Source organism: Ruditapes philippinarum, unplaced genomic scaffold, assembly GCF_026571515.1.
Source record: "Ruditapes philippinarum isolate M1 unplaced genomic scaffold, ASM2657151v2 ctg300_1_1_1_1, whole genome shotgun sequence".
In the NCBI taxonomy this organism is placed as follows: domain Eukaryota; kingdom Metazoa; phylum Mollusca; class Bivalvia; order Venerida; family Veneridae; genus Ruditapes; species Ruditapes philippinarum.
The window spans coordinates 219,168-245,411 of NW_026860085.1; the positions used below are offsets into that span (position 1 = coordinate 219,168).

Sequence of the window (26,244 nt, forward strand, 5' to 3'; positions counted from 1 at the left end):
TCCTATTGAAATCCGTTTTAAGGAATAATGATTTGATAGAGATTAAAAACCCATTTTTTTTATCCAATGAAAAATGGTTTTATATCACTCTATTAAATATGGTTGATCCATAACTTCCGGTTCCATCCTGGCAGATATTGTGTTAAATTTATCTATTTATGCAACTAAAAGACTTATATAAATGAAATTATTTTAAATTGAAAATAATTGTTTAAATCGTTTGAATAACTTTACAAGGATGTCATTTCTCGTAGACTCGTGCATAATGTTTTTTTTGCAGGTATGCTGACACTTGTATTGAAAAATGTAGTGGGTGGGGTATGGATATAACTCATATAGGCCTGTATTTTGGATATAACCCATACCCATGGAATTGGGTAATCCAGCGATGTTTTGTTAAAAAATTTGGAAAAAATGCATGGTTTAAACCGCGCAGTAATTAAATGAATGTATAGAATCACTGTCTAGGATTGCATCTTCAAATAATATGAAATTAGGTGCTACCTATGGCGCGGAAAGCTCTTATGAATAATGATTTTAGCATAACATGTGGAGTGTACATGTAAACCAGATTTTTCTTGCAGGTATTTTGTACCGTAAACAAAACGGATAAATTGGTGGTGTTAAACCTATCATCGGGCCGCCCGAAAATCTCCGAACGTAAAGTGGGGCCACTGCGCATGCGTCGGCTTTTGGAAAATTCCGGCCGCCATTTTTGTTAATCTCTAATCACAGTTGTTGTTTGAATGTTATTTTTTAATGTGCTTATTTATCAAAAAGGATTCGTTAAAGTAACTTTTTATATTTATAATCGTTACTATATTTTGTACATCATTCTTTCACCGGAAGTGTTATTTATCATGTGTCTGCTAGTAATAGTCTGAATTATTTCGATGCTCATTAAAAGCACTCTGATATCTATATTTAGCTCAAAAGGATTTCAAAATGGCGGCGCCCAGTTAACTAAGGATTTTTACACAGCTCATTAGGTATAGGATATATGTTTTTTTGAAATTTTCATTTACTTTTAATTTGATTTTATTTGAATTGATACGCGTCATACATATTATCTAAGAGCGCTACAGCCCTCGCGGGGCCTTTGGCCCCGCTCGGGCTTTCCGCGTATTAAAGCACCATAACAGTGAAGAAGCCCTTATTTTCAAAGATTTTAGAATTTTTTTTCAATATTTTGTAACTTTTAATAAGGATTTTTTTCTTGTGGATTGGGAAACACTTATCAGTTTTTAATTGGGAGTATGACCGTATATTGGCAATAAAATAAACCATACATGCCATTATTTTTAGACTCATTTGCGGGACACTTTTCATTTGGAGGTGGGGCATTGATCAGCAAACGTATTTTTTTAAATTTACATAGTGGCATACAACCTATATTACCGGTATTTACAACTCGCAAATTTAATGACACCATAAACAAAAGACAGAATGTCAATAATTATTAACAGTTTTTCAGGGATGCTTATTTCGGCGTCCCGGTACGCATGTTTATTACAGCTGGACGCAAATATTTCAAAGCAAGGATTCTGCGTACATTTAATTTTGCCTGAGGAGGCATAAATATTACCGATTGTTTACAACCACAAATTGTCAAATACACAAATACGTCAGCACGTGTCAGTCTATAGGTAGGGCCGGTCCTATGCACATCCACCAGTGAAGCGATTAGCCAATCAGCGATAACGCTTTCGATCATTATTACGCAATCGAGATCAGACTAATGTATACACGCCCTGTACATGTAATTACCAGATATAACAAGAGGTAATAATTTTTTATCTTTGATCAACAGTTGATTGGAAAATAACAAATTTTACTGACAAAACGAGTAACTATTGACTGTTTATGCCGCAAGTTTAAAGACTGTTTTCTCAAATTACAAATGACTGTAATTTTAAATTATTGTCGAATTTCTAGACAAAATTTTGCTTTAGTTTCATTCTTGCAAACATGCTCTATAAGAGTATTAAGAATTTTAGATATTGTGCCGAAATGCCAGGACAACAAACCAAAATACACATGCGCTTTTCTTTGATATTTAGATTCTATCCCAAAATTGATTACGAACATCGGCGATTTTACGTTCGCCAGAAACCCTAAAATTTTGCAAAGGGCACAATAATTCTCAGTTTCCAAGCCAAACATGTGAATGAATTGTTCCTATCTTATTTAATCAACATTTAATCTTTAAAAATATCGATCTTCAGTTTGCCCCCTTTTGAAGATATTTGCTAAAATAATTGTCGATCGGAAGTATCTCTTACACACTGTGTGAAGCTGTACACAATTTTCCTATTCATTCCACTAAACGCTGCCTATTAATACGTTTACGTTTTTTTTACAAATATAAACCTTTGGTCTTTAGAGTAGACTTATTTAACCAGAATAAAATTTGATTTGGTATAAAAGTGGGAAAAAAAAAAACGATTTCCAATTAAGTGTTGATGCATTATAATTTTATTGTTTCATAATAAATATTAACAACAAAACAATAATTATACTATGTAGTTCAGAGTTTGTTTTGAATAACTATAAACTTTGAAAGTCTCTTGAAGATTCAAAATATCAGCAATGCTATTGTGAGCATTAAATGACTAATCTGTAAACATATTAATTGCAACGCGCTTTTGGACTCCAACTTTTTCAGGCTTGGGAGTCCATGTTTTAAAGTCCTAGTGAGAACCCTGGTTTTTCTATCTTTTTTAAGATATAAGATAAGATAATCTTTATTTATAGTCTGTTACATAAAACATATAAACATTAGCTATATAAGCTATTTTCCGACATAACTGACTATCCTTTAACAATACAAACAAACAATCTGTATAAAAGAAAATATATAAAAGTATTAAGAAGATCAATGTACATTTATGAGTGATGAGTGACTATAAATATGGGTAAGATAGTATTAATTGATTAAAAGCAAATATAACACTACAATCAAACATCACAGAAAATTACTTCATACAAGAATTCCATTTTATGTACACAACCCTAAAATCAGCAATAGAAATTTTTTTTTTTAATTTAAAATTTTTAAAATAAATTAAAATAATAATGATTCAATCTTATTTTAATATGGTTGACCTAAAGTCCAGCATGATGCTTAAGCATATATCAGTAGCAGCATCTGATATATACTCAATCATGAAAATATTGGTGTAACTAAAACATGTACAAGCATCATAATAAAATTTGAAATGTTTGTGTAACAGTTGCTGATCTGAGCTGGCCTAGACAAGTTCATGGTCTAGGTTAATATATTAATTAAAACCAAATTAAATTAAAAGTAGAAATAAAAAGGTAAAAAACAAAACAAAACAAAATAAAATAAAATAAACTGTAAAAAGCTAAGCTTAAGTATTTAGGCATCGTTAATTCAATCAGTTACAGAATACAATAAAGCCACATGGGGTAAACATGCCGATAATTGTTTGTTGGAAGGGGGCACGTAGATATACCAATCAAAGGATTAGTGTCATCATTGGAATGCTGTTAGGGGATAATTGTTATAAGCGTTCTAGACTAATTATGCCTCCACTTCGAAGAAGAGGGGGTATATTGCTTTGCACTTGTCGGTCCGTCGGTCTGTCGGTCCGTAGACCAAATGGTTTCCGAGTGATAACTAAAGAACCCTTAGGCCTAGGAACTTCAAACTTGGTATGGTGATTGGTAATGACCAGTAGATGACCCCTATTGATTTTGGGGTCAAGGGGTCAAAGGTCAAGGTCACATTGACCTTGTATGTTAAAACGGTTTCCGATCAATAACTAAAGAACGCTTAGGCCTAGGAACTTCAAACTTGGTATGGTGATTGGTCATGACCAGCAGATGACCCCTATTGATTTTGGGGTCAAGGGGTCAAAGGTCAAGGTCACATTGACCTTTTAGGTAAAAACCGTTTCCGATCAATAACTAAAGAACGCTTAGGCCTAGGTACTTCAAACTTGGTATGATGATTGGTCATGACCATCAGATGACCCCTATTGATTTTGGGGTCAAGGGGTCAAAGGTCAAGGTCACATTGACCTTGTAGGTGAAAACGGTTTCCGATCAATAAATAAAGAACGCTTAGGCCTAGGTACTTCAAACTTGGTATCATGATTAGTCATGACCAGCAGATGACCCCTATTGATTTTGGGGTCAAGGGGTCAAAGGTCAAGGTCACATTGACCTTGTAGGTAAAAACGGTTTCCGATCAATAACTAAAGAACGCTTAGGCCTAGGAACTTCAAACTTGGTATGATGATTGGTCATGACCAGCAGATGACCCCTATTGATTTAGGGGTCAAGGGGTCAAAGGTCAAGGTCACATTGATCTTGTAGGTAAAAACGGTTTCCGATCAATAACTAAAGAACCCTTAGGCCTAGAGACTTCAAACTTGGTATGATAATTGGTCATGACCATCAGATGACCCCTATTGATTTTGGGGTCAAGGGGTCAAAGGTCAAGGTCATATTGACCTTGTAGGTAAAAACGGTTTCTGATCAAAAACTAAAGAACGCTTAAGCCTAGGAATTTCAAACTTGGTATGATGATTGGTCATGACCAGCAGATGACCCCTATTGATTTTGGGGTCAAAGGTCAAGTTCACATTGACCTTGTAGGTAAAAACGGTTTCCGATCAATAACTAAAGAACCCTTAGGCCTAGGAACCTCAAACTTGGTCTGATGATTGGTCATGACCAGAAGATGACCCCTATTGATTTTGGGGTCAAGGGGTCAATGTCATAGTTATCTTGTACTTAATGACCGTTTCTGACCAATAACTCAACAACTCAAGTTGCCTTTGTTGATATTTTTATGTGCTTTTGGTATACACATTTGAAGGTCTTATGTAATATAACAACTTGGCTGTCATTAATGAGGCCTATGTGATTCATAAAATTTATGTATATATTATTTGGTAAGATTTTTAATAATTTTAATTGCTGCACACAACCTATGGGGTCACAATAATTATTACCTTGTGACTAGTCATGACCAGTAGATACTAGATAACCCTTATTAATTGCTTGTTCACTGGGTCAGAAGTCATGCATAATAACCTGATCACATGACAAATTGGCTGCAGATAGGGGGCATACATGTTTTACAAACATATCTTGTTTATAAAAAATTGACAATAAAATTATATAAAAATGTAAAATTTCTTGTTTCAAAGTAGATTATTATAGAATTTTTTTTTACCGGGACAGACACCTTATTTCCGCGACTGTCCCGGACATCCGGGACGTTATGGCATGTATGAATTATTATAAACCCAAAAATGGCTGCAAGTAAACACCATTCATTTTTTGTGTTAGATTTATTTAATGTTTGCTATTTTATTGATTTAATGTTTGCTAATATATTTTTAATAGCAAAAACTACTTTATTGAATATTTATTTGACAATTTCTAAATGCAGTGATTTTTTACCCCTGTGTTTCAGTTCTCTTGGGCGATTAAGTCTCCTAAAGTAAATGACCGCCGCATTTGAACATCAAAGCGAAATCGACTTTGCCGTGCTTTTTTACTTACTGCAAAGACAGTTCTTTACGTATCAAACAGCGCTTGACAATGATTTAATTGTTGCCTCCGGGCGTAAGTAAAACGCCACTGCCGATAATTGACAACATTTTTGTGACATGATATGCAGCTCCATTGGACATATTGCCAACTTACTCGCTGATGTAAACATCTCAATTAATTACGCATAATTACACATGACTTTATTGTCACTTTTTAAAAAATTACACTCTGAATTCAGTTCAATTGGTCCAACCATATTTGGCAGTAAGTACACGCAACGTCACACGGTCCGTGTAAATTTACATGCATATAGATTAATACACAACAGGAGCATAAGTAAATGGCTCAATACAGTTATGTTTGCATCAACTTAAAAGTTGGTGGCGTCTTTGATTTTCTTTGAATAGCAGTTGCAAAAAACAGATTGACGGTCAGTAAATTCATTATAACTGAATCATGTAAACACCTGTTTAAATGCGATGAAAGAATGTAGAGATAATCTGTTTGAACAATCAGTATTTTTTTTATTGTTTTGGGTACTTTACTCACGACATTAAAAGCAATTTTATAAAAAGAAATTATTACATTAAAAGAATGGATTTAATAAACGGAAAATAACTTGGAATTTTTTTGGGAAATCAATATTTATGGTTTTATTTCATTGAAAAAGACAGACTATCAGATGATCAACACTTGATTGCTGGTCCATTTACTTTAGGCCTTATCCCCTGTAGCTTATATCTTATTATTAATGCAATATAAGTCTTGTTGAATTAAAAACAAAACTAAATAAAAAAATCTGCATTTGTATTAAATAAAAAAAACTGCATTGGTATTAAATAAAATAAAATCTGCATTTGTATTCCTATTATGTACATCTTTTATATATAATCTAAATATTAATATTACAGAGTAAATAGATAAGATCAAATCAATGTGCATAGCATTTTTTCACTTCTCCCTGTCTTCAAACTTCTCCCTGACAGGAGCTGAGGGGGAAGTCACTTCTCCCAAAACATTTTGGAGTAGCTAGAGCCCTAAAGTTTGCTATTAAATATTTATTTGACAAATTCTAAATGCAGTGATTTTCCCCTCTATGTTTTGCTAGTTGTTGAAGCCGAATATAGGTATATTTTCCCTAAAAATTGAAATGCCCTGTGCACTAGAGGTGGACAGATTCGTTCTTATGCATCCAAAACCGGTTTTGCCAGCGTTGTTGATTCTAACATTGATAAAAGAATTTCAATAGATTCACAACCAAGAATGAAAGTGGAAAAAAATCCAGTTTTAGTCCCACTCTGACTAGTCAACAGCTTTTTTACAAGAAATAAGATTGGTTATTTAACTTGGTCATCCAATCAATGAGCGCATAATGTTGTATTTTCTCTAAGCAAATATGAAAATGTAAACTTTGAAACTGAGACTTGTACTTTAACAGGCTTTATACAAACTTAACTGGTTTTGTGCTAATGTTTTTTAGATTTAGATACACTTAACATTGCTTTTTGCTGTTTTATCAGTCTTCAAAAAACTGTGTCAGACAGTGTCATTTCTCCATCATTAACTCTTACCCTGCTGGAACCAAAAGTGATTAGTCTTACCACCAGTTAAAAGCTAGGCCAGCCTGCACATCCATGCCATCTGACCAGACTGTACACTCTTGGCTGACTATTTAAACTTTATATTTTCTTCTTGATACAACAAAAATAGATGATGAAATGTTTTATGAATAGTTGCTGGACAGATCCTTTCAAGAACCTCAACAGGTATAAGATTAAAGCTGGAAAGTTGGCCTTAACATTATTTGTGTGTCTTATCTCCCTTAAGTTCAACTAAATTAATTGCAGAAAAAAAAGTTTCATGAATGATGATAATGCTCAAATATTTCTGAAAATATGTAACTGACTAAATGATTTTCTGAATTCAGGCACTGTTTTTTGGAGGTGGCTGGCTGTTCTTTCTAAAGATATTATACAAGAATTATGAGGTAAGAAATTTTAAAAGAATTATGTCCTATTATAAGCTATTGTATAATAATATGAGGTAAGATATTATACAAGAATTATGCGGTTATATACAAGAATTATGAGATAAGAAATTGTACAACAATTATGGGCTTAGATATTTTTGCATGACTTATGAGGTTATATATTTATAATAATTATGAGGTAAGAAAATTTACAGTACGGTTATTACGAGGTAAGATATTTCAAAAGAATTATGAGGCAATGTAAACAAGAATTAAGAGATAAGAAATTATACAAGATTTATAAGGTATTATAAAAGAATTACAAGGTAAGACATTACAAAAGAATGACAAGGTAAGATATTATAAAAGAATTACTAGGTAAGATTATAATACATGTACAATTATTATGAGATATAGCACAGTAGTTATGTGTTTGATCTGTTTGGCCTACTTGCTGACATTTTGTTCTCCAGATATAATTATGCCAACAACACATGTTTAATTATCTGAGATTTTTATTAACACTAACATGCGGTGCTTTTGTTCACAAGTAGAATAATTATTCTGGAAAAAACGGAGTGAGCAAATGACCTAAACTTTAGGACACAAGTGTTATTGGCCTGGACTTACATCAAATGGAACATTAATTTGGAAAAAATTATTTTCAGTCCTGTCATGTCAAAAACCTCATTAGAGTCCCTTTGAAATAGAAAATCTGCAAAAGATAATAAAGAAATATAAATTACTCAAGAGTTAAATTCAAAATCCCTTTTTATTATCATTTATAGTTCATTTTGTGTGAAAAGCTCTATTACAGTCTTCAATTTTTGGTCATTTTGTACAATAAAAATGAGAAATCTTGGAAAACATCATTGGGGAATGATCTGAAATTTAGCACACAAGTTATTGATTCATATCAGAATCAAATAGAACATAAGTCTGAAATATATTTCCTGTTCCTTTCTGTTAAAAAGACTGTGGATTCCTTTTTAAAAAAATCAATATAAATGAATAGTTACCTAAGATATTAATGAATATAAATGCAATTGTTTCCTAAAGTTAATATGAATGTATAATTATTTATATGTTATATTGTGATATTTACAGGTACATCATGCTGGTGTGTTACTGGTATTTTCTACAACATTCTCCCTCTCTTGTACAATGTTTGTTCTCATCATATTTGAAATCATCGGGATAATGGACTCAAGGTATGCTTGTTTTTATAGAAAATGTTTGACGACCAATAAAATTAGTTGTTTATTTGATATATTTTTCTCCTTGTGACATATGGAAATCAACAAAATAAGGAGAACATGATAATTTATAAAACATATCAAATAGATATAAATAAAGTAATGCGAGTATAGATCCATTTGAGGGGCATCCATGGCTTAGCGATTAAGGTCATTGACTTCAAACCATTTACCCCTCACATCTGTGGGTACAAATCCCTATAGGGATTTTGGATTCTTTCATGTGAGAAAGCTATCTAGCTAGCTTTTGGAGTGTTGACAGTTCTACTCAGGTGCCCGTTCATGCCTGAAAGAATGCACAGAGTGGCACCAGAAAGTAAAGCTGGAAAGTCCCCATATGACCTCTACTTTATTGTTTTGGCATAAAACCCAACAAAAAAGTAGTAGAGTTCTCAAACTGCAAACAGATGTATACACATGGATATACCAGATAATCATGCATATATATATTATTTAGCAACAAGTGATATTAGCTGAAACTAGTCCAATTTGATACATTATAATTATTTTTTACAGTGAGCAATAAAGGGCCGGTTAGTTTTATCTTAGTGCTCTCGGTTAATATTTAATATGTTGTAGATATTGATCTGTGGCTACAGACTTTTAGTAATCCTAATACAATTGCTTTCTTTTCGGTTGACAACAAAAATGTTTTATGCCGAAAGGTTAAATGATACTTGGGGGGAAAATGTCAGAAGTGGTAAAGGCTCTTGTCAACTCTCATTATACTCACAAGTCATGTAACTGTTCACTTGTAAATGAATAAAATATAATTATATGCAGTTAAAACTGGTACTGCATTGTTAATACAACATTATAGAATAAAAAAGTTTTTTCATTAGTGAAATAATATGATGTTTCTATTTTCAGTTCTCGTTATTTTCACTGGAAGTTACAGTTGTTTGTCATCCTGTTCTTACTAATAGTTATCCTGCCAGCATATATTGCCTTCTTTGTGCTTAGTAACCTCAGACTAGGTAAGTCAGTTTAATAATGTAATATTATAATAGGCCTGTAATGTTACATTGTAAGAGGCCTGTAACATTTTCATGCCTAACAGTCTCAGAAATTACAATCCTACCAAGTAAAATGGCATCAAACTTATCAGAGAATATGTTTTTGTTACCTTCACAAATCTAACAGAAGGGTCTTCTTTAGCTGAATTTACAAGGATATATATTTCTACTCCAGTAAATGCTCATACCTGAAATAAATTGGAGAATCTGAGGTCATGCTTATTTATTTACAGCAGGAAAGTTGTCATATGACATTAACATACAGTGCCTGAGTAATTTTAAACCAAACATAAAGAATAGACAAAAACTTAAAAGAACCCAAGTCCTTTGTTGGTTATTTTGGATCAGTTTTGTTACTGTAATTTAAGCAGTTTTCTTTATCTCTGAATTTACTTCTGAATTTGTGTAATTAATTTGTCTAACTTTAAATTTGGAACAGTCCATTCAAAGTTTAAGGGATTTGATCAATATTAAGATGCCACATTGGCCTTACAAGTTACAGTTTGATTAGGAATGTAATGCTTAAAATAGCAAATGTTAAATGATATGATTATCAGATATTTTATACAGTAACTACATAAGGTTTAATTATTATGATGTTGTTGTTGTACCTGTTAACCCTTAGCCTACTGATTTTACCCATTCAACCAGTGCAGACATATATAAGTTTGTACATTTATACCATCTCATCATGGTCTGTACTGTTTACCATTCACTGAGTCTGTAAACATTTCAATTTTTTTTCTTAAAAATGATGAATGATCTACTCAGATTGAAAGATGGACAAGTCCAAATAAGATATTTTACATGGAAAAGGTTCACAAACAAATAATGTTACAAAATTGCAGTGGGTGGTGCATATATGTAATAGTTTGATATACTGACTGCTTCAATAGATATGTTTATAAATGGCATGTAACATTTCTATATAACATGTTTGTATGATCATTGACACATGGTGTAATAGGTACATAAGTTCTCATTGATTGTGTAACATCTGGGAAATTCTTGCTTCCATTTTTTATATTCACAAACAAATTGATGTTAAAAAATGTATTCTGGAATTTTTATTGAGTTTTGACATAAATTATGGAATGTGTTCTTTCCTGTACACAGAGTGGTACCATGTGTAAACTAACTAAAAGAAAGGTTAAAAGCAACAAAAAAAGCAATCAAAACAAAAAATCTTGTACAAAATAAATTATTTTAGGTGAAAAACTCAAAGAAAGGTTTTAAGAAAAAAACAATTTAAAAAAGCAAAAAAAAAAAAATAATAATAATCTCATACAAAATGATTTTAGGTAAAAAAAATCCTGGGTTTGTAAGGGTGATTAGTTTTTAATAAGAATATCTTTCGTCTACATGTATTGTTACTTATAATTTAAATAATGCGTGATAGAATTGATTGTGATAAATGTATGTTGGTGTCTTTAAATGTATGTTGTTAAAAGTATATGTTTAAACATCATCTAAATGAATTATTTAAGTTCACATTTAATCATACTCAAATGATCCAATTTCATATTTAAAAAGTTATTATAGTTCATTGGGCTGTAGATTTTTTGTGTGTGTGTTTGGATTTGTTTACCCTCGCCACCGGAAAGAGACCATATGGGCGAGCATATACTTCATTTATAACCTTTTAAAAAAGGGGGAGCTGATGTTTAATTACTTATTGTCATATCCGTACATGTGTTTATGTGCATACCATATCCCCCATGACAGGGTAGTCACTACGTACAACCTCTGCCATGGGAGGAAGATGGGGCAATCCCATACTAAGATTAAGACTTCTAAAATTAAATTATTAAAAAGCACTTATTTTAAAATTGGCCAAGACGTTTATAGAAGTTACCGTCTTTTATAACAGGTCTATCTAATATTTAGTGTAACTAAAAAAATTTAAAATATTACCTATATTGTAGAGTTCGCAGATTTGCGAAGAAGGCATGTCAGGAACGTTTTCTGACCAATTCATTGTGGGCTGACTGTTGGTTTCTATTTAAATGTTATAAACCGTATACATTGGTATGCATATAATTAATTACATGTTTGTAATTAGCAGAGTTTGTTTTAAATTTTGTAGTTTTTGTAAGTTCTACCGAACACCCGCTTTATAAAGTTAATTTTGATTGGTTTAGAGAGGATTGCCTCCTTTGTTCTCATTGGCCGAAAATTCTCTGTTTACAAAATAAGGAGGTCAATCCGGTTTTGTGATAATTTGCAAATTTTCTTAATTTTCGGATTGACCTATATCGACAAGTTTGTCGCGCGAACGGGATAGAGATTTAGCAGGTGCCCGTTGCATCCAATGTATACGTGTTTTTACCAACTTTATTTCAAAATTAAAACAAATATGATAGTTAAAATGTGGTGGAAACGGCCTTATCTATTTATCACTGTCTCATGGTCTATAAATTATTATGCATCTAGATATCACACATAATAATTAATCTTCTATTACTTAAACAATTCATAGAAGAATAAGAAAAAATCTAAGTCCCAAATATGGCTAATAATAATAACTTGGTTACCCATAATGTGATGAGATAGTCTTTATGTAACATATTTAAGAAAATCTCATGCTTGAGTGAACCCGTGATAAACGTATTGCTCCATATGGGGGCACGGGTTCACGTTTACTAGTATTAAGGATACTAGTTTATATATACAGGAATAAAAAAGATAGATAATAAATAACACGGGGCGGGGGGCAAAGGGATATATACAATATGGAGTCTTTTTTGACATTATGGGTAATCTGTAGCCAGCACCTCCCAATTTTGATAATAACCATGAGACTGTATGGTAAAAATAGTCTAGTGCACAGCCTATTTAAGAAATTATTCAATTAAAATTACATAGCAATAAAATTACAAAATAAATAAATAAATAAACTTCTCAATAGCACCGTTTCACGGCCACTTATTAGGGCCACTTTTAAAAATAAACACTTAAAATAGGTTTTGTACACTTTATACAATGGCTGTGCACTGACTCAAAAATTTAAAATATAAAATATTTGTCCAAACTTACATACAGTATCCTATACTGTAGTATATAACTTAGGCAACTACCTCTCGCGTAATGTTATTGTGTTCGCGTCTTAACCTAATACATCAAAAAGTTTTGTCTAGTTAGACTACCTTGTATTTATCTTGTAAAGTTTCATTTTACGGCATTGATTATATCTTAATACATTCATCTTTTTGCTGGAGAAAATGTGAGCTCGCGGACCACGCACTAATAAATCACTCAAACCTTTATCAGAATCGGATAGATGGACCAACCACCACATATAATGATGTTAAACGAGACGAAAAGTACTTTAAATTTACGAAATTAGAGAAAATAAACCTTTTACTGTACACGATAATTGTAACCAATCATATTGTTGTATTTCTGTTAATTTCTGTTAATTTGAGAATACTTCAATTTCATTGGTTGTTGGAAAATACCATAGAAGAAAATATGAAAAATTTCCTTCGCGAATACCTTATTTTATGAGCCCATAATTTTATTGATGGGGACATATTTATAAAAGAAACCATTTTTCTACAATGTCCAGCATTATTATTTAATGAAAAAGTGTTTGGTTTTGTCAGATCTTATTCATATTATAAGATCTGATACCCCATTTTCTTCTTTTCGTGTTGGATAGAAAATGAGGTGAATTAACCTATTGGATACGTCAATTTGTACATAGATTTTAGAAAGTTGTTTGATTAAATAGTAAACTCTGATGTATAATTCAGGAACGTATTGTTCATTTCAGTACCACCAAAGGGCCATGTACGGGTCACACTAACTTTCGTCTCTTGGTGTGTTTTCCTATATTTCTTCTGGAAAATTGGAGATCCTTTCCCAATCCTAAGTCCTAAACATGGTAAGTATAAAATTGTTATTTTTTGTAAAAAATAATTACTTTAAAAGTAAAGCTATTGAAGGTTTATACATTCAGTCTATTAGTGTCATAATAGATATAAATTGAATTAATTGTCCTATATTACAGGCATACCTTCAATAGAGCAATGTATAGGCCGTGTTTGATATTATAGGTGTAACATAGATATTTATTTTCCTATATTGCAGGCATACTTTCAATAGAGCAATGTATATGCTGTGTTGGTATTATAGGTATAACATTGATGTAGATATTTATTTTCCTGTATTGCAGGCATACTTTCAATAGAGCAATGTATAGGCTGTGTCAGTATTATAGGTGTAACATTGATGCTGTTATATTTATTGTCTTATATTACAGGTATACTTTCAATAGAGCAATGTATAGGCTGTGTCGGTATTATAGGTGTAACATTGATGCTGTTATATTTATTGTCTTATATTACAGGTATACTTTCAATAGAGCAATGTATAGGCTGTGTCGGTATTATAGGTGTAACATTGATGCTGTTATATTTATTGTCTTATATTACAGGCATACTTTCAATAGGGCAATGTATAGGCTGTGTCGGTATTATAGGTGTAACATTGATGCTGTTATATTTATTGTCTTATATTACAGGTATACTTTCAATAGAGCAGTGTATAGGCCGTGTTGGTATTATAGGTGTAACATTGATGATATTATTTATTGTCTTATATTACAGGTATACTTTCAATAGAGCAGTGTATAGGCCGTGTTGGTATTAAAGGTGTAACATTTATGTAGTCTTTTATTTTCTATATTACAGGTATACTTTCAATAGAGCAGTGTATAGGCCGTGTTGGTATTATAGGTGTAACATTTATGTAGTCTTTTATTTTCTATATTACAGGTATACTTTCAATAGAGCATTGTATAGGCCGTGTTGGTATTATAGGTGTAACATTTATGTAGTCATTTATTTTCCTATATTACAGGTATACTTTCAATAGAGCAGTGTATAGGCCGTGTTGGTATTATAGGTGTAACATTGATGATATTATTTATTGTCTTATATTACAGGTATACTTTCAATAGAGCAATGTATAGGCCGTGTTGGTATTATAGGTGTAACATTGATGATAATATTTATTGTCCTATATTACAGGTATACTTTCAATTGAGCAGTGTATAGGCCGTGTTGGTATTATAGGTGTAACATTTATGTAGTCATTTATTTTCTATATTACAGGCATACTTTCAATAGAGCAGTGTATAGGCCGTGTTGGTATTATAGGTGTAACATTGATGGCTATACTGTCAGGTTTTGGTGCAGTCAACTATCCTTACACATCCATGTTCTGCTTTATCAGGTAACTAGGATTCACACATTTGACCCAGTCTTCATTCCTTGCTTTTGCAGTTATTATTATTGTTATATATATTTACTGGTCAAGTAAAGCTATCCTACCCATAGATGTGCTGGCATAACACTTGTATGGGGTTTTATTTACATGTAACTTTGTATCTGATACTATTGGTGTATAACAGTGATATTTCACTTAATTAAGGGATTATTTAAAGCTTTATGCCTGCAGATGAGCCTAAAAATTTCAAGAAAATCAATTTTGAGAAAAAGGTCCTAAGATTTTAAGAAAAGTGAAAATATTCACAATTCAAGTTATAGAATGAATAAATGATTTTGTATTATTTATCACCATATATCTACTGCGTGACTAAGACAGTAAGGGCTAATTATGCATATTTTGACCTTTATTTTATTGAAAGTGTTGTTTGTAATATGTAGCGTAATTTATTTGTTCCTTTGACAATATTTTACTTTTAAATTTCACTCATTAATTTTACTTATAAATACATTTTCAAAATTTTTCATGAAAATTAGCCTGAATCTGGAGGCATATTGCTTTAAGTTTAAAAAAAAAATACACTGTAATTAAATCAATTCTGATATAAGTGACATCCAATACCTTAAAATAACTTGTATCTTAAAGACTGATACGCAAAAGTATATCTTATATTAGTTATTAATGAAGAAGAAAATTGAGCCGCGTCACAACAAAACCAACATAATGGGTTTGCGACCAGCATAGATCCAGACCAGCCTGCGCATCCACGCAGTCTGATCAGGATCCATGCTGTTCGCTATCAGTTTCTTTACTTGTTATAGGGTCTGTAAGAGAACAGCATGGATCCTGATCAGACTGCATGGATGCACAGGCTGGTCTGGATCCATGCTGGTCTCAAACCCATTATGTTGGTTATGTCGTGACGCATCTCAAATATTCATATTAAACAATTACAGGCATGTAACAGATGCTGAGATACAGGGTATAGAGAAACGTCTGATGCAGACCATGGATATGATCATGAACAAAAAGAGAAGGTATTATACATTATATAATTCTATATTGTTGATAACAAAAGTCGTTGAGGTTTTCTATAGACAGTTTTGTTGAATACATTTATTATGCATAAATGTCATTTTCTCCCTTTTATATGGTTTGCATAAATATGCAGAAGTAGAATAACAATAGATGATATAATTAAATCATGAAATACTTATTATCCAGGGGTGGCCATAATCCATTACCCTAAGCATTTTCAAAGCCCTAGTTTGATACACTATATTTTCTAATGATCAATGTTGAAGAAATTACAGATACATTAAATTTTAATTGAAGTTTAAAAACTGTATTATTTCTTACTGAACATTTGTGGAGACTTTAAGACATATACAGTTATGGTGACTCTAGGACAGGGACAAATTATGGGCACATAATATTTTTGATGAAATTTGGTATTATACTGAGGGATAACAGATATAAGTAATTATTTATTTCTGATTGATCAAAGGTGAAATGATTACAACAATTATAAAGTATGTTAAGTAATACTTCACAAATATCGGTATATTTTATCTTTGTCACACATTCATGTCATTATTGTTATATTAACATTTAGTGTTTACTTATCAAAAATGTAGCTTAAATTAATATACTGTAATTAGTTTACAGTGCAGTTTTGACTTGTTTTAGATGAAAGTTAAGCAAAACCTTGTTGAACTGAGTTTCTAATGTTTCTAATTATAGGATAGCATTAGCAAAGAGGGAGAATCTTAGATCAGCCAGTCAGAATATAGGTGGAGGATTGTGGGGAATGCTGAAAACAGTAACAGCTGGTGGTTCCTCTGAAAGTATCCTTACACATCTCAGTGTATAATAAGCCAAATATTTCAATATTTCTGTGAAATATGAGTAGTTAATTTGTTCATGTTATCAGTATAGAGGGTGGTCAGCCTTCTTGCCCATGAAATTTTACTTGCCTTTGTAGTGTTGTGTGTCAAAGATTTCTTGGAGGAGTATTTTTTTTAAATTTAAATATTTTGTTGTTTGTTAGATTTGATTAGATTATACTGCTAAATTAAACATGGTTAGTTTCAAACTTTTTGAATGCCATACTTACTATACAAATATAGTTGGTCAGTTATATTTGTTAAATGCTACTTTAATTGCTATCAATTAGAAAGTGAAAAATGTCATTTGAAAAAATATGACCTTTGCAATATTTAAAATCAGGTTTTAAAAAATTTTTTTTTTTTTTTTCCCCTAAATAACCTAAGGGTTTTTCCCTTTTTGGGGAAACCCCCCCAAAAAAAAACCCTTTTTTTTTTCCCCCGGGGGGAATTTTTTTTTTTCCCCCCCCAAAAATAAATTAAAAAATTTTTTAAAAAAAAATTTTAAAAATTAAAAGTATCTTTTTTTTAAAAAAAACCCTTTTTTTGGTTTTAATTTCTTTCCAAAAAAATTTTTAAAAAAGGAAAATTAAAAAAACCCAAATTTTTTTAAAAAAAAAAAACCCCGGTTTAAAAAATTTTTTTTTTTTTTTTTAAAAAAATTTTAAAATGAATGACCTGTATAATTTAAAAAAAAAAAATTTTTAAAATGAATTTTAAGGGAAATGTAAAAATTTTTTTTTTTTTTTTTTTTTTTTTTTTTTAAAAAAAAACCCCCCCAAAAAAAAAGGGGGGGCAAGTTTTAAAAAAAAATTTTTTTATATTGTTGTTATATAAAAAAAATTTGTCATTTACTTAAAGTGGAAAATTTTAACATGAAACTTAATCAATATTTGTTAAAACAATGCTTCTCGTATTGCAGGAAAGAAAAAAAAAAAAAAAAAAAAAAAAAAAAAAAAATAAAAAAAAAAAAAAAAAAAAATAAAAAAAAAAAAAAAAAAAAAAAAAAAAAAAAAAAAAAAAAAAAAAAAAAAAAAAAAAAAAAAAAAAAAAAAAAAAAAAAAAAAAAAAAAAAAAAAAAAAAAAAAAAAAAAAAAAAAAAAAAAAAAAAAAAAAAAAAAAAAAAAAAAAAAAAAAAAAAAAAAAAAAAAAAAAAAAAAAAAAAAAAAAAAAAAAAAAAAAAAAAAAAAAAAAAAAAAAAAAAAAAAAAAAAAAAAAAAAAAAAAAAAAAAAAAAAAAAAAAAAAAAAAAAAAAAAAAAAAAAAAAAAAAAAAAAAAAAAAAAAAAAAAAAAAAAAAAAAAAAAAAAAAAAAAAAAAATAAAAAAAAAAAAAAAAAAAAAAAAAAAAAATCAAAAAAAAAAAAAAAAAAAAAAAAAAAAAAAAAAAAAAAAAAAAAAAAAAAAAAAAAAAAAAAAAAAAAAAAAAAAAAAAAAAAAAAAAAAAAAAAAAAAAAAAAAAAAAAAAAAAAAAAAAAAAAAAAAAAAAAAAAAAAAAAAAAAAAAAAAAAAAAAAAAAAAAAAAAAAAAAAAAAAAAAAAAAAAAAAAAAAAAAAAAAAAAAAAAAAAAAAAAAAAAAAAAAAAAAAAAAAAAAAAAAAAAAAAAAAAAAAAAAAAAAAAAAAAAAAAAAAAAAAAAAAAAAAAAAAAAAAAAAAAAAAAAAAAAAAAAAAAAAAAAAAAAAAAAAAAAAAAAAAAAAACAAAAAAAATAAAAAAAAAAAAAAAAAAAAAAAAAAAAAAAAAAATAAAAAAAAAAAAAAAAAAAAAAAAAAAAAAAAAAAAAAAAAAAAAAAAAAAAAAAAAAAAAAAAAAAAAAAAAAAAAAAAAAAAAAAAAAAAAAAAAAAAAAAAAAAAAAAAAAAAAAAAAAAAAAAAAAAAAAAAAAAAAAAAAAAAAAAAAAAAAAAAAAAAAAAAAAAAAAAAAAAAAAAAAAAAAAAAAAAAAAAAAAAAAAAAAAAAAAAAAAAAAAAAAAAAAAAAAAAAAAAAAAAAAAAAAAAAAAAAAAAAAAAAAAAAAAAAAAAAAAAAAAAAAAAAAAAAAAAAAAAAAAAAAAAAAAAAAAAAAAAAAAAAAAAAAAAAAAAAAAAAAAAAAAAAAAAAAAAAAAAAAAAAAAAAAAAAAAAAAAAAAAAAAAAAAAAAAAAAAAATCTTAATAAAGTTAAAGTAAGGTTATAACATAGCTATAATAAATTTACCTTGTGACATCTAAGCTCAATCTTTTGAGAGGAAACCGAAAGTATATTTTTAATTGTTTATTTCACAACAAATTGCTTCTTGAGGGAAAAAAAGATTAAAAAAAAAAAAAGTCTTAGCTTAATTAGCTTTTAAACATTTAAAAAAAAAAAAAAATACCCATACCATTAGGTAAAGGAGATAAGGGGTACTTCTTTGGCTTGAATGTCAAAGCATTGTTTGCAAAATTTCTAAGTAGAGGATCATTGTAGTCTAAAAAAGTCTTGTTATGATTTTTTTAAAAATCTCTGTTGTGAACTTTCAAAAAACTGGTATCAAAAAAAATTTCCTTTTGTTTCAGTCAACAGTAAAATAATAAAAGTAGGGGAAAAGTAGAATTCCTGTAACCGAGGCTATAGAATAGCTGTCAACTACCTGGGTATAGCCATTTGATTTAAGGATATTAATTAAATATAATTATTGTATTGCTTTTAAGATTATAATTTAATCAATTATTTACTTCTTTGACATGGCTTGATGCTTAACAAAAAAAAAAAATGTCTATTATATGAACAAAGGAATAATGGAATATATGTACAGAAGCTTCCTTTCTTAGTTGTTGCCATTATTATCTTAATAAGTGAAATGGTCTCTGTTGTACAAAAGTAAAGGTCATTAAGTTTGATAAACATGCCTCATGATTTTTTACATATTGTAAATGTTATGTGTTTTCCCAATTTTTTTTATGGGTTTCTTTTCAGTTTGTTATATTGGGTTCCTCAGTCTTTAAGACATAAATGTTATGTGAAAATTATTTAAATGTAATTCATTTTATTTCAGGTAAAGTTTTGGTCTCAACAAATATCATTTATCCTGATAGGAATTATTATAGTGACATCTATAAGAGGTCTGCTAATTACATTAACCAGAGTAAGTTACTATAAAGTTATAATGATATTAATTATTATTACAGTAATGTTAGCCTGCAAGGTAAATTATGTGAGTATGAATCTCAACACTGGATTACTTAAAACATTAGTTAAAACTAAACATTTGATAAAAAGAATTTGACTGGTGAATTTTTTATCATTGTTTAGAACTGATTACTTTTTAACCAGTAGTTTGAGTCTCTCTGTCGAGGGACAACAATGTCATGGTACAAATTTTTCATTGTCAGCTTGGTTCAAGACTGTATAGTCACATTAGTGCCATTTATCCATCACCAAATATTCTTGAGTTTTATTATGCCCCCACAATGTGGGAGCATATAGCGTTGCACTTGTCCGTCCGTCCATCCGTACGTCCCGAAATCTTGTGAACGCAACTCCTCTTAAACCGGATGGCAGATTTTGCTTAAACTTACAGGGATGAACAACCTTAATGTGTAGATGGTATTAAAGGAAGGAATTTTTGCTGCGACCAAATTTAACAGAATTATGGCCCTTTGTTGATTTTTTCACTATATACTATGTAGAAATTTTGTGAACGCAACTCCTATTAAACCGGATCGCAGATTTTGCATAAACTTACAGGGATGAACAACCTTAAGGTGTAGATGGTAGTTAAGGAAGGAATTTTTGCTGCGACCAAATTTTACAGAATTATGGCCCTTGATTGATTGATTGATTGATTTTCTTTAGACCGGGCGGTCAAGGATATCCTACGAAAGTGCAAGCACTTATTTCCAGTAGGGTCCATCCTCAGCAGACTGTAGAGATAGCTATGCGATACAAGGAAATCCGGGAACCAGTCCCTAGCTCTTATTGAATAGATTCCTTGGTTCTTTTACATGCCCAGTGTATAGCACTGGTACATGCGAGGATTACCTGGGTTTCTTACCAGTAAACCTCTAGTTAGGTGGGAAACACTGAAAGTGTTTCTGAAAAATCCCAAGGGTGTTACCCAGGATCGAACCCGGAACCTCAGGAGTGACTGTCAGTGGTCTTACCAACTGAGCTATCGCGCCACCTTTGTTGATTTTTTCACTATATACTATGTAGAAATGTTGTGAATGCAACTCCTCCTAAACCGGATGGCAGATTTTGCTTAAACTTCCAGGGATGAACAACCTTAATGTGTAGATGGCAGTAAAGGAAGGAATTTTTGCTGCAACCTAATTTAACAGAATTATGGCCCTTTGTTGATTTTTTCATTATATACTATGTAGAAATTTTGTGAACGCAACTTGCCTCTTAAACCGGATGGCAGATTTTGCTTTAAACTTCCAGGGGGATTAACAACCTTTAATGTGTAGATGGTAGTAAAGGAATGGAATTTTTGCTTGCCGACCAAATTTAACAGAATTATGGCCCTTTGTTGATTTTTAGTTTTCAACTTGTGGCACATGTAGTCCAAAAAATATTTGACCTAGAGTCATAAGATTGACAGAACAGTGGCGTGTGGGGGCATCCGTGTCCTATGCTGTTCGCTAACCAACTCTATTACAAGTAGAGAAACTGATAGCGAACAGCATGGATCCTGATCAGCCTGCGCAGATGACGCGGCTCAAATAATCTCTGCATAATGTCATCTTATATCAGTCTCCAATCAAATGATGTATGGTTTTGTGATACAATTAAAATATTAGGTTATTCACATCTTGTACGGCTTTTTAATAGCCAATTGTCATTGATTTACCTGTAATTTATTGTTTTAGATCTACACTTAAGTTTGACATAAATATAACACTCTCTAGAAATATCTATTATTTTACCAATAACATGTTTTATTAACAAACAAGCCACACAAACACGAACATTCAGTCAGTAATTATTTATTATGGATGTTTCAGCTACATGCCTTCATTGCAAAGCATAATAAAAATACCGGAAGTGACGTCATAATGAGAAACACTTTAAACACAAGAAGCACGTTCTGCCATTTAGTGGCAAAAATATAATAACATGTAGAAACAAATATGTATGGTATGAATAAAGCTGGTTTCATATAATTCAAACTATTTTCAAATGAATATAAATTCTATCATATATTTTATTTCAGTTTTTCTATGCAATAGCAAGTAGCAAATCTTCCAACATTATTGTACTCTGTTTAGCTCAGATTATGGTGAGTTAACTACATAGTTTAATTCTATCATTTGTATTACAATTTCTTTATGTATTAGGACAATCAATTAAAACTTTATTTAGAAAATACTTGTAGAGGTTAAAAAAAATACAGGTCAGCCATTTTCAGTGCTGAAATGAAAGATTGAATGCTTCCAAAATGGTTGTAAACTATGAAAAAAAATGGACATATACATGTATTGCCTTATAAGCGAATTTCGCATGCACAAAATCATTGCTAAACAGTTAAAACCCTTAAAACCTTTAAATAGCAGCATAATGCTTTGTTCCAGAACTTGTTATTCTGTTAACATACAAAATTCATGAATGTTAAATAACAGAGACATTCTATTCTATTAACTTTTTTTAAAAATCAATCGTAAGATTATGGAAACAATATAATATTAACTTAGGGTTGAAAAATTTTATAGAAATATTTCATAATATACAGCTTTTTTACGCTTTAATTAGAAAAATATTTTTCATGCCATCTGATATTGTATTAAATGTGATTATTTTCAGGGGATGTATTTTGTCTCTTCTGTTCTGTTAATGAGGATGAATATGCCACTAGAATATAGGTAAGATGATAAATGGCAACACTGTACTTTCCTTCTTTATAACTTTCTTATTTTATCAGCTGATAATACTGATAGAAAATCTTACTGTATACTGTATACCCTACATTCTGTTGTTTTTGTCAGTCTATGGATGGACTGTGTGACAGCATGAAGGACGGATGAACAAGGGCAAATCTATATACCCACCTTTTGTTTGTTTGTTTCATTTTACGCCTTTTCCAACAGTAATTCAGTCATATAGGCGGGTAGTTTCCTAACCATCGTTCCTGGAGAGTTACACCGGTACTAGACTACCTTCCTCCGCGCTAAACTACCAAAGCATCTCCCGGGGATCGAACCCATGCCAGAGAGGTAACTGGATTAGAAGTCATTGACTCTAACCCCTCGACCACGGAGGCGGTACATACCCACCTAAGAGGGGCATAAAAACATACCAGCTGTATATTGTGTAGTATCATGTTTTAATGAAAGTCTATAGAATATGTCATTTATCAACATTCTGTCAGATTATCACATCTGAATGAAATTTCTTACCCTTGGAATTTATACTTAGTCTACTAGTATTATCATTAATGAAAGCCTGTTTTAACAGATTTATTATAGCTAGATGATGAGGGATGCTTGAATTTGCTAATCTGAACCACTTACAAGAGTGCTATCTTGGACTGACCAGTGATAATGTCATTAATGGAGACATGCGGCTATCCCTGGACAGTAGAGAAAACATAACTTTAACCACTAGACTTTAACCACTAGTCTTCCCATTCTACATTGTATTTATCATGAAAATATTTGAAATGTTCATTTCAGAATTAATTCCAGAATATGTATAACAAAAGAGTTTTTTATTGTTTATTTCAGAACAATTATAACAGAAGTGTTGGGAGAATTACAGTTCAATTTTTATCATCGATGGTTTGATGTGATATTTCTCGTGAGTGCTTTATCAAGTATAGGATTTCTGTACATCGCACATAAACAGGCTGACACTGAGAGTATCAGCTAGTCATACATGGTGACTTGTTATGACAAGACTTTGACACTTCTCTAGACAGTTACATTGCTCTAAGCTTAACATACCTATAAACATAACAGTGCCCCTAGCTGTAAGCTTTGTACTGCTTTGTCTTCAGACATCTAAGCAAGTTAGTGCTAGATTGGACGGTTCCTATGTGAACTGTACTGGGGTGCTTAATTTTTAGCTCACCTGTCACAAAGTGACAGGGTGAGCTTTTGTGATCGCTTTTCGTCCGGCGTCCGTCCGTCCGTTGTCCGTCCGTAAACTTTTACTTTAAATGACATCTCTTCATAAACCACTAAGCCAATTTCATCCAAACTTCACAGGAATGTTCCTTTGGTGGTCACCTTTGAAAATTGTTCAAAGAATTCAATTCCATGCAGAACTCTGGTTGCCATGGCAACCAAAAGAAAAAACTTTAAATATCTTCTTTTTAAATATCCAAAGAGCTAGAGCTTAGATATTTAGCATGAAACATCTTCTAGTGAGTGTCTACCAAGTTTGTTCAAATAAAAGCCCTGGGGTCAAAATTGGCCCCGCCCCAGGGGGTCATTGATTTTCCCTATATGCATATAGTAAAAACTTAAAAATTCTTCTTTTAAAGAACCCAAAGAGCTAGAGCTAAGATATTTAGCATGAAACATCCTCTAATGGGTGTCTACCAAGTTTGTTCAAATAAAAGCCCTGGGGTCAAAATTGGCCCCGCCCCAGGGGGTCATTGATTTTCCCTATATGCATATAGTAAAAACTTAAAAATTCTTCTTTTAAAGAACCCAAAGAGCTAGAGCTAAGATATTTAGCATGAAACATCCTCTAATGGGTGTCTACCAAGTTTGTTCAAATTAAAGCCCTGGGGTCAAAATTGGCCCCGCCCCAGGGTGTCATTGATTTTCCCTATATGCATATAGTAAAAACTTAAAAAATCTTCTTTTAAACCCAAGTTTAAGTTGATCATTTTCTGGCAATAGCATTAAGGTTAATCTGCCCTGTTTAAAGATGGGGCAACATATGCATATTTGTACAGGTGTGTCCATGCATCATCGGATACCCATGTAAATGTTATGGTTTGGCCATGGGTATCCAAAGATGGTGTCCATGTGGATGTGGTTACTGCAGGAACTATGCTGAGAAATGTTGAAAACTTTACCATTCAGTCCCTATCTTGAACAGTGCTCCAAGTACATGTAAATTCCATATTTGTTTAGTAACATAGGTTTAGGGAACAAATATAATTATGACACAAGTTGTAGAATTGATTTTAGATTTACTACATTATATTGACTGCATTACAGTTAACTTCATTGGGTTCAAACCACACTTTAAGTTTCATTATCTTATGCACATATACAGGTTTAACCTAGGTTAAAAAATTCTTTTAGCCAAATCAGAGTGATTTTCTTACTTCATACAAAATTCCGGCAAATTAGAAAAAAACATGGGTATGAAATTTTGGAGATTATTTATTTATTTGTCCAAATTATGAATATTCTAGCTAATGACTGGGTGAGCACTGCATATACATGTATATAGCTCTAGACTAGTAAAATTGTTGCTATTATTGCAATATTCACCATTGAGATTTTATTATGTTATTTGGGAAAACACTGTAGAATAATTAGAGTTGGTATTTATATACAGTATTAAAATGGGACAACTTACTAGTATTGTAAACAGTATGAACATGTATATATTAGTTTAACATGACATTTTCTCATTATGAATGCTACATTAGAAGCAAAACAAATATAAATGTGATCAATATTAATGTCCAAATATTTCAACAGTCTTAAGAAATTTGTGATTTGATAGTTGCACATGTTCATTAGAAGATCTCATCACTGTTTAATATGTAAAATGTTTTCTTAACTTTTTGAATCAATACTAATTGTAATAAAAGTACTATGCCTTCATCGCAAGAATATTGTCCGGCCAGCCTGGTCAGACCATACTGTTCAGGGTACTCAAGTTTTGTGCAGTTCCAGTCTATTACCCCCTGTGAGTGCTATTCTGTGAATGTTTGTCTCTCTTGTATATTTTCACTTTCATGTCTTGGTACTGAAATGCCTTTTAGTTCAATTTTTTAGACTGCTTCAAATTCAGAGCAAGACTAGGTTTTAAACAAAATTTAGTCATTATATAACTTTCAATGTGGTTATTGTTACTGTCTTACTTGCAATAAATGTCCACTATTCTTAGTTCTAAAATAAATCATGATATTTCAGTAAGTTTACATATATGATACCCCTGGTTATCTTTTTGAACAAACTGATTTAATAGTAAACTATTGAACTGTTTGTTCTGTGTAGACTTAGAATATGGCTATGTGATATTAAATACAAGAAGCTTACACCGGCTACCATACAGTGGGATATCTGACACAAGGAGAAATGGTTAAGGTGGTAAGAGGGCTTTCTGTGTAAAAAAACCACAACTGATATACAAGAATAATGCAATTTTATAGGATAAAGAATATATATATTGTTCTCCTCTGCATAGCTGTACAGATGCTTTCTCTTCCCAAG

General features: G+C 30.5%; 1 protein-coding gene across 1 annotated transcript; it reads left to right on the top strand.

Moving 5' to 3' along the window:
* The first annotated feature begins 98 nt into the window (after positions 1–98).
* On the top strand, positions 99–24,641 carry LOC132758831 (Golgi pH regulator A-like). The gene is made up of 12 exons (XM_060750534.1): positions 99–280; positions 7,460–7,519; positions 8,609–8,712; positions 9,628–9,734; positions 13,549–13,659; positions 14,891–15,011; positions 15,962–16,042; positions 16,749–16,872; positions 19,899–19,988; positions 22,059–22,124; positions 22,646–22,704; positions 23,566–24,641. The coding sequence occupies exons 1-12, from the start codon at positions 239–241 to the stop codon at positions 23,708–23,710; spliced, it is 1,110 nt and encodes a 369-aa protein (XP_060606517.1). The 5' UTR covers positions 99–238; the 3' UTR covers positions 23,711–24,641.
* The last annotated feature ends 1,603 nt before the right edge of the window (positions 24,642–26,244 follow it).

Coding starts and splice junctions, on each gene's coding strand:
- LOC132758831 (XM_060750534.1), top strand. CDS start 239: ATGTCATTTCTCGTAGACTCGTGCATAATGTTTTTTTTGCAG. Junction 281..7,459: donor GCATAATGTTTTTTTTGCAG/GTATGCTGACAC, acceptor TTCTGAATTCAG/GCACTGTTTTTTGGAGGTGG. Junction 9,735..13,548: donor GCTTAGTAACCTCAGACTAG/GTAAGTCAGTTT, acceptor TGTTCATTTCAG/TACCACCAAAGGGCCATGTA.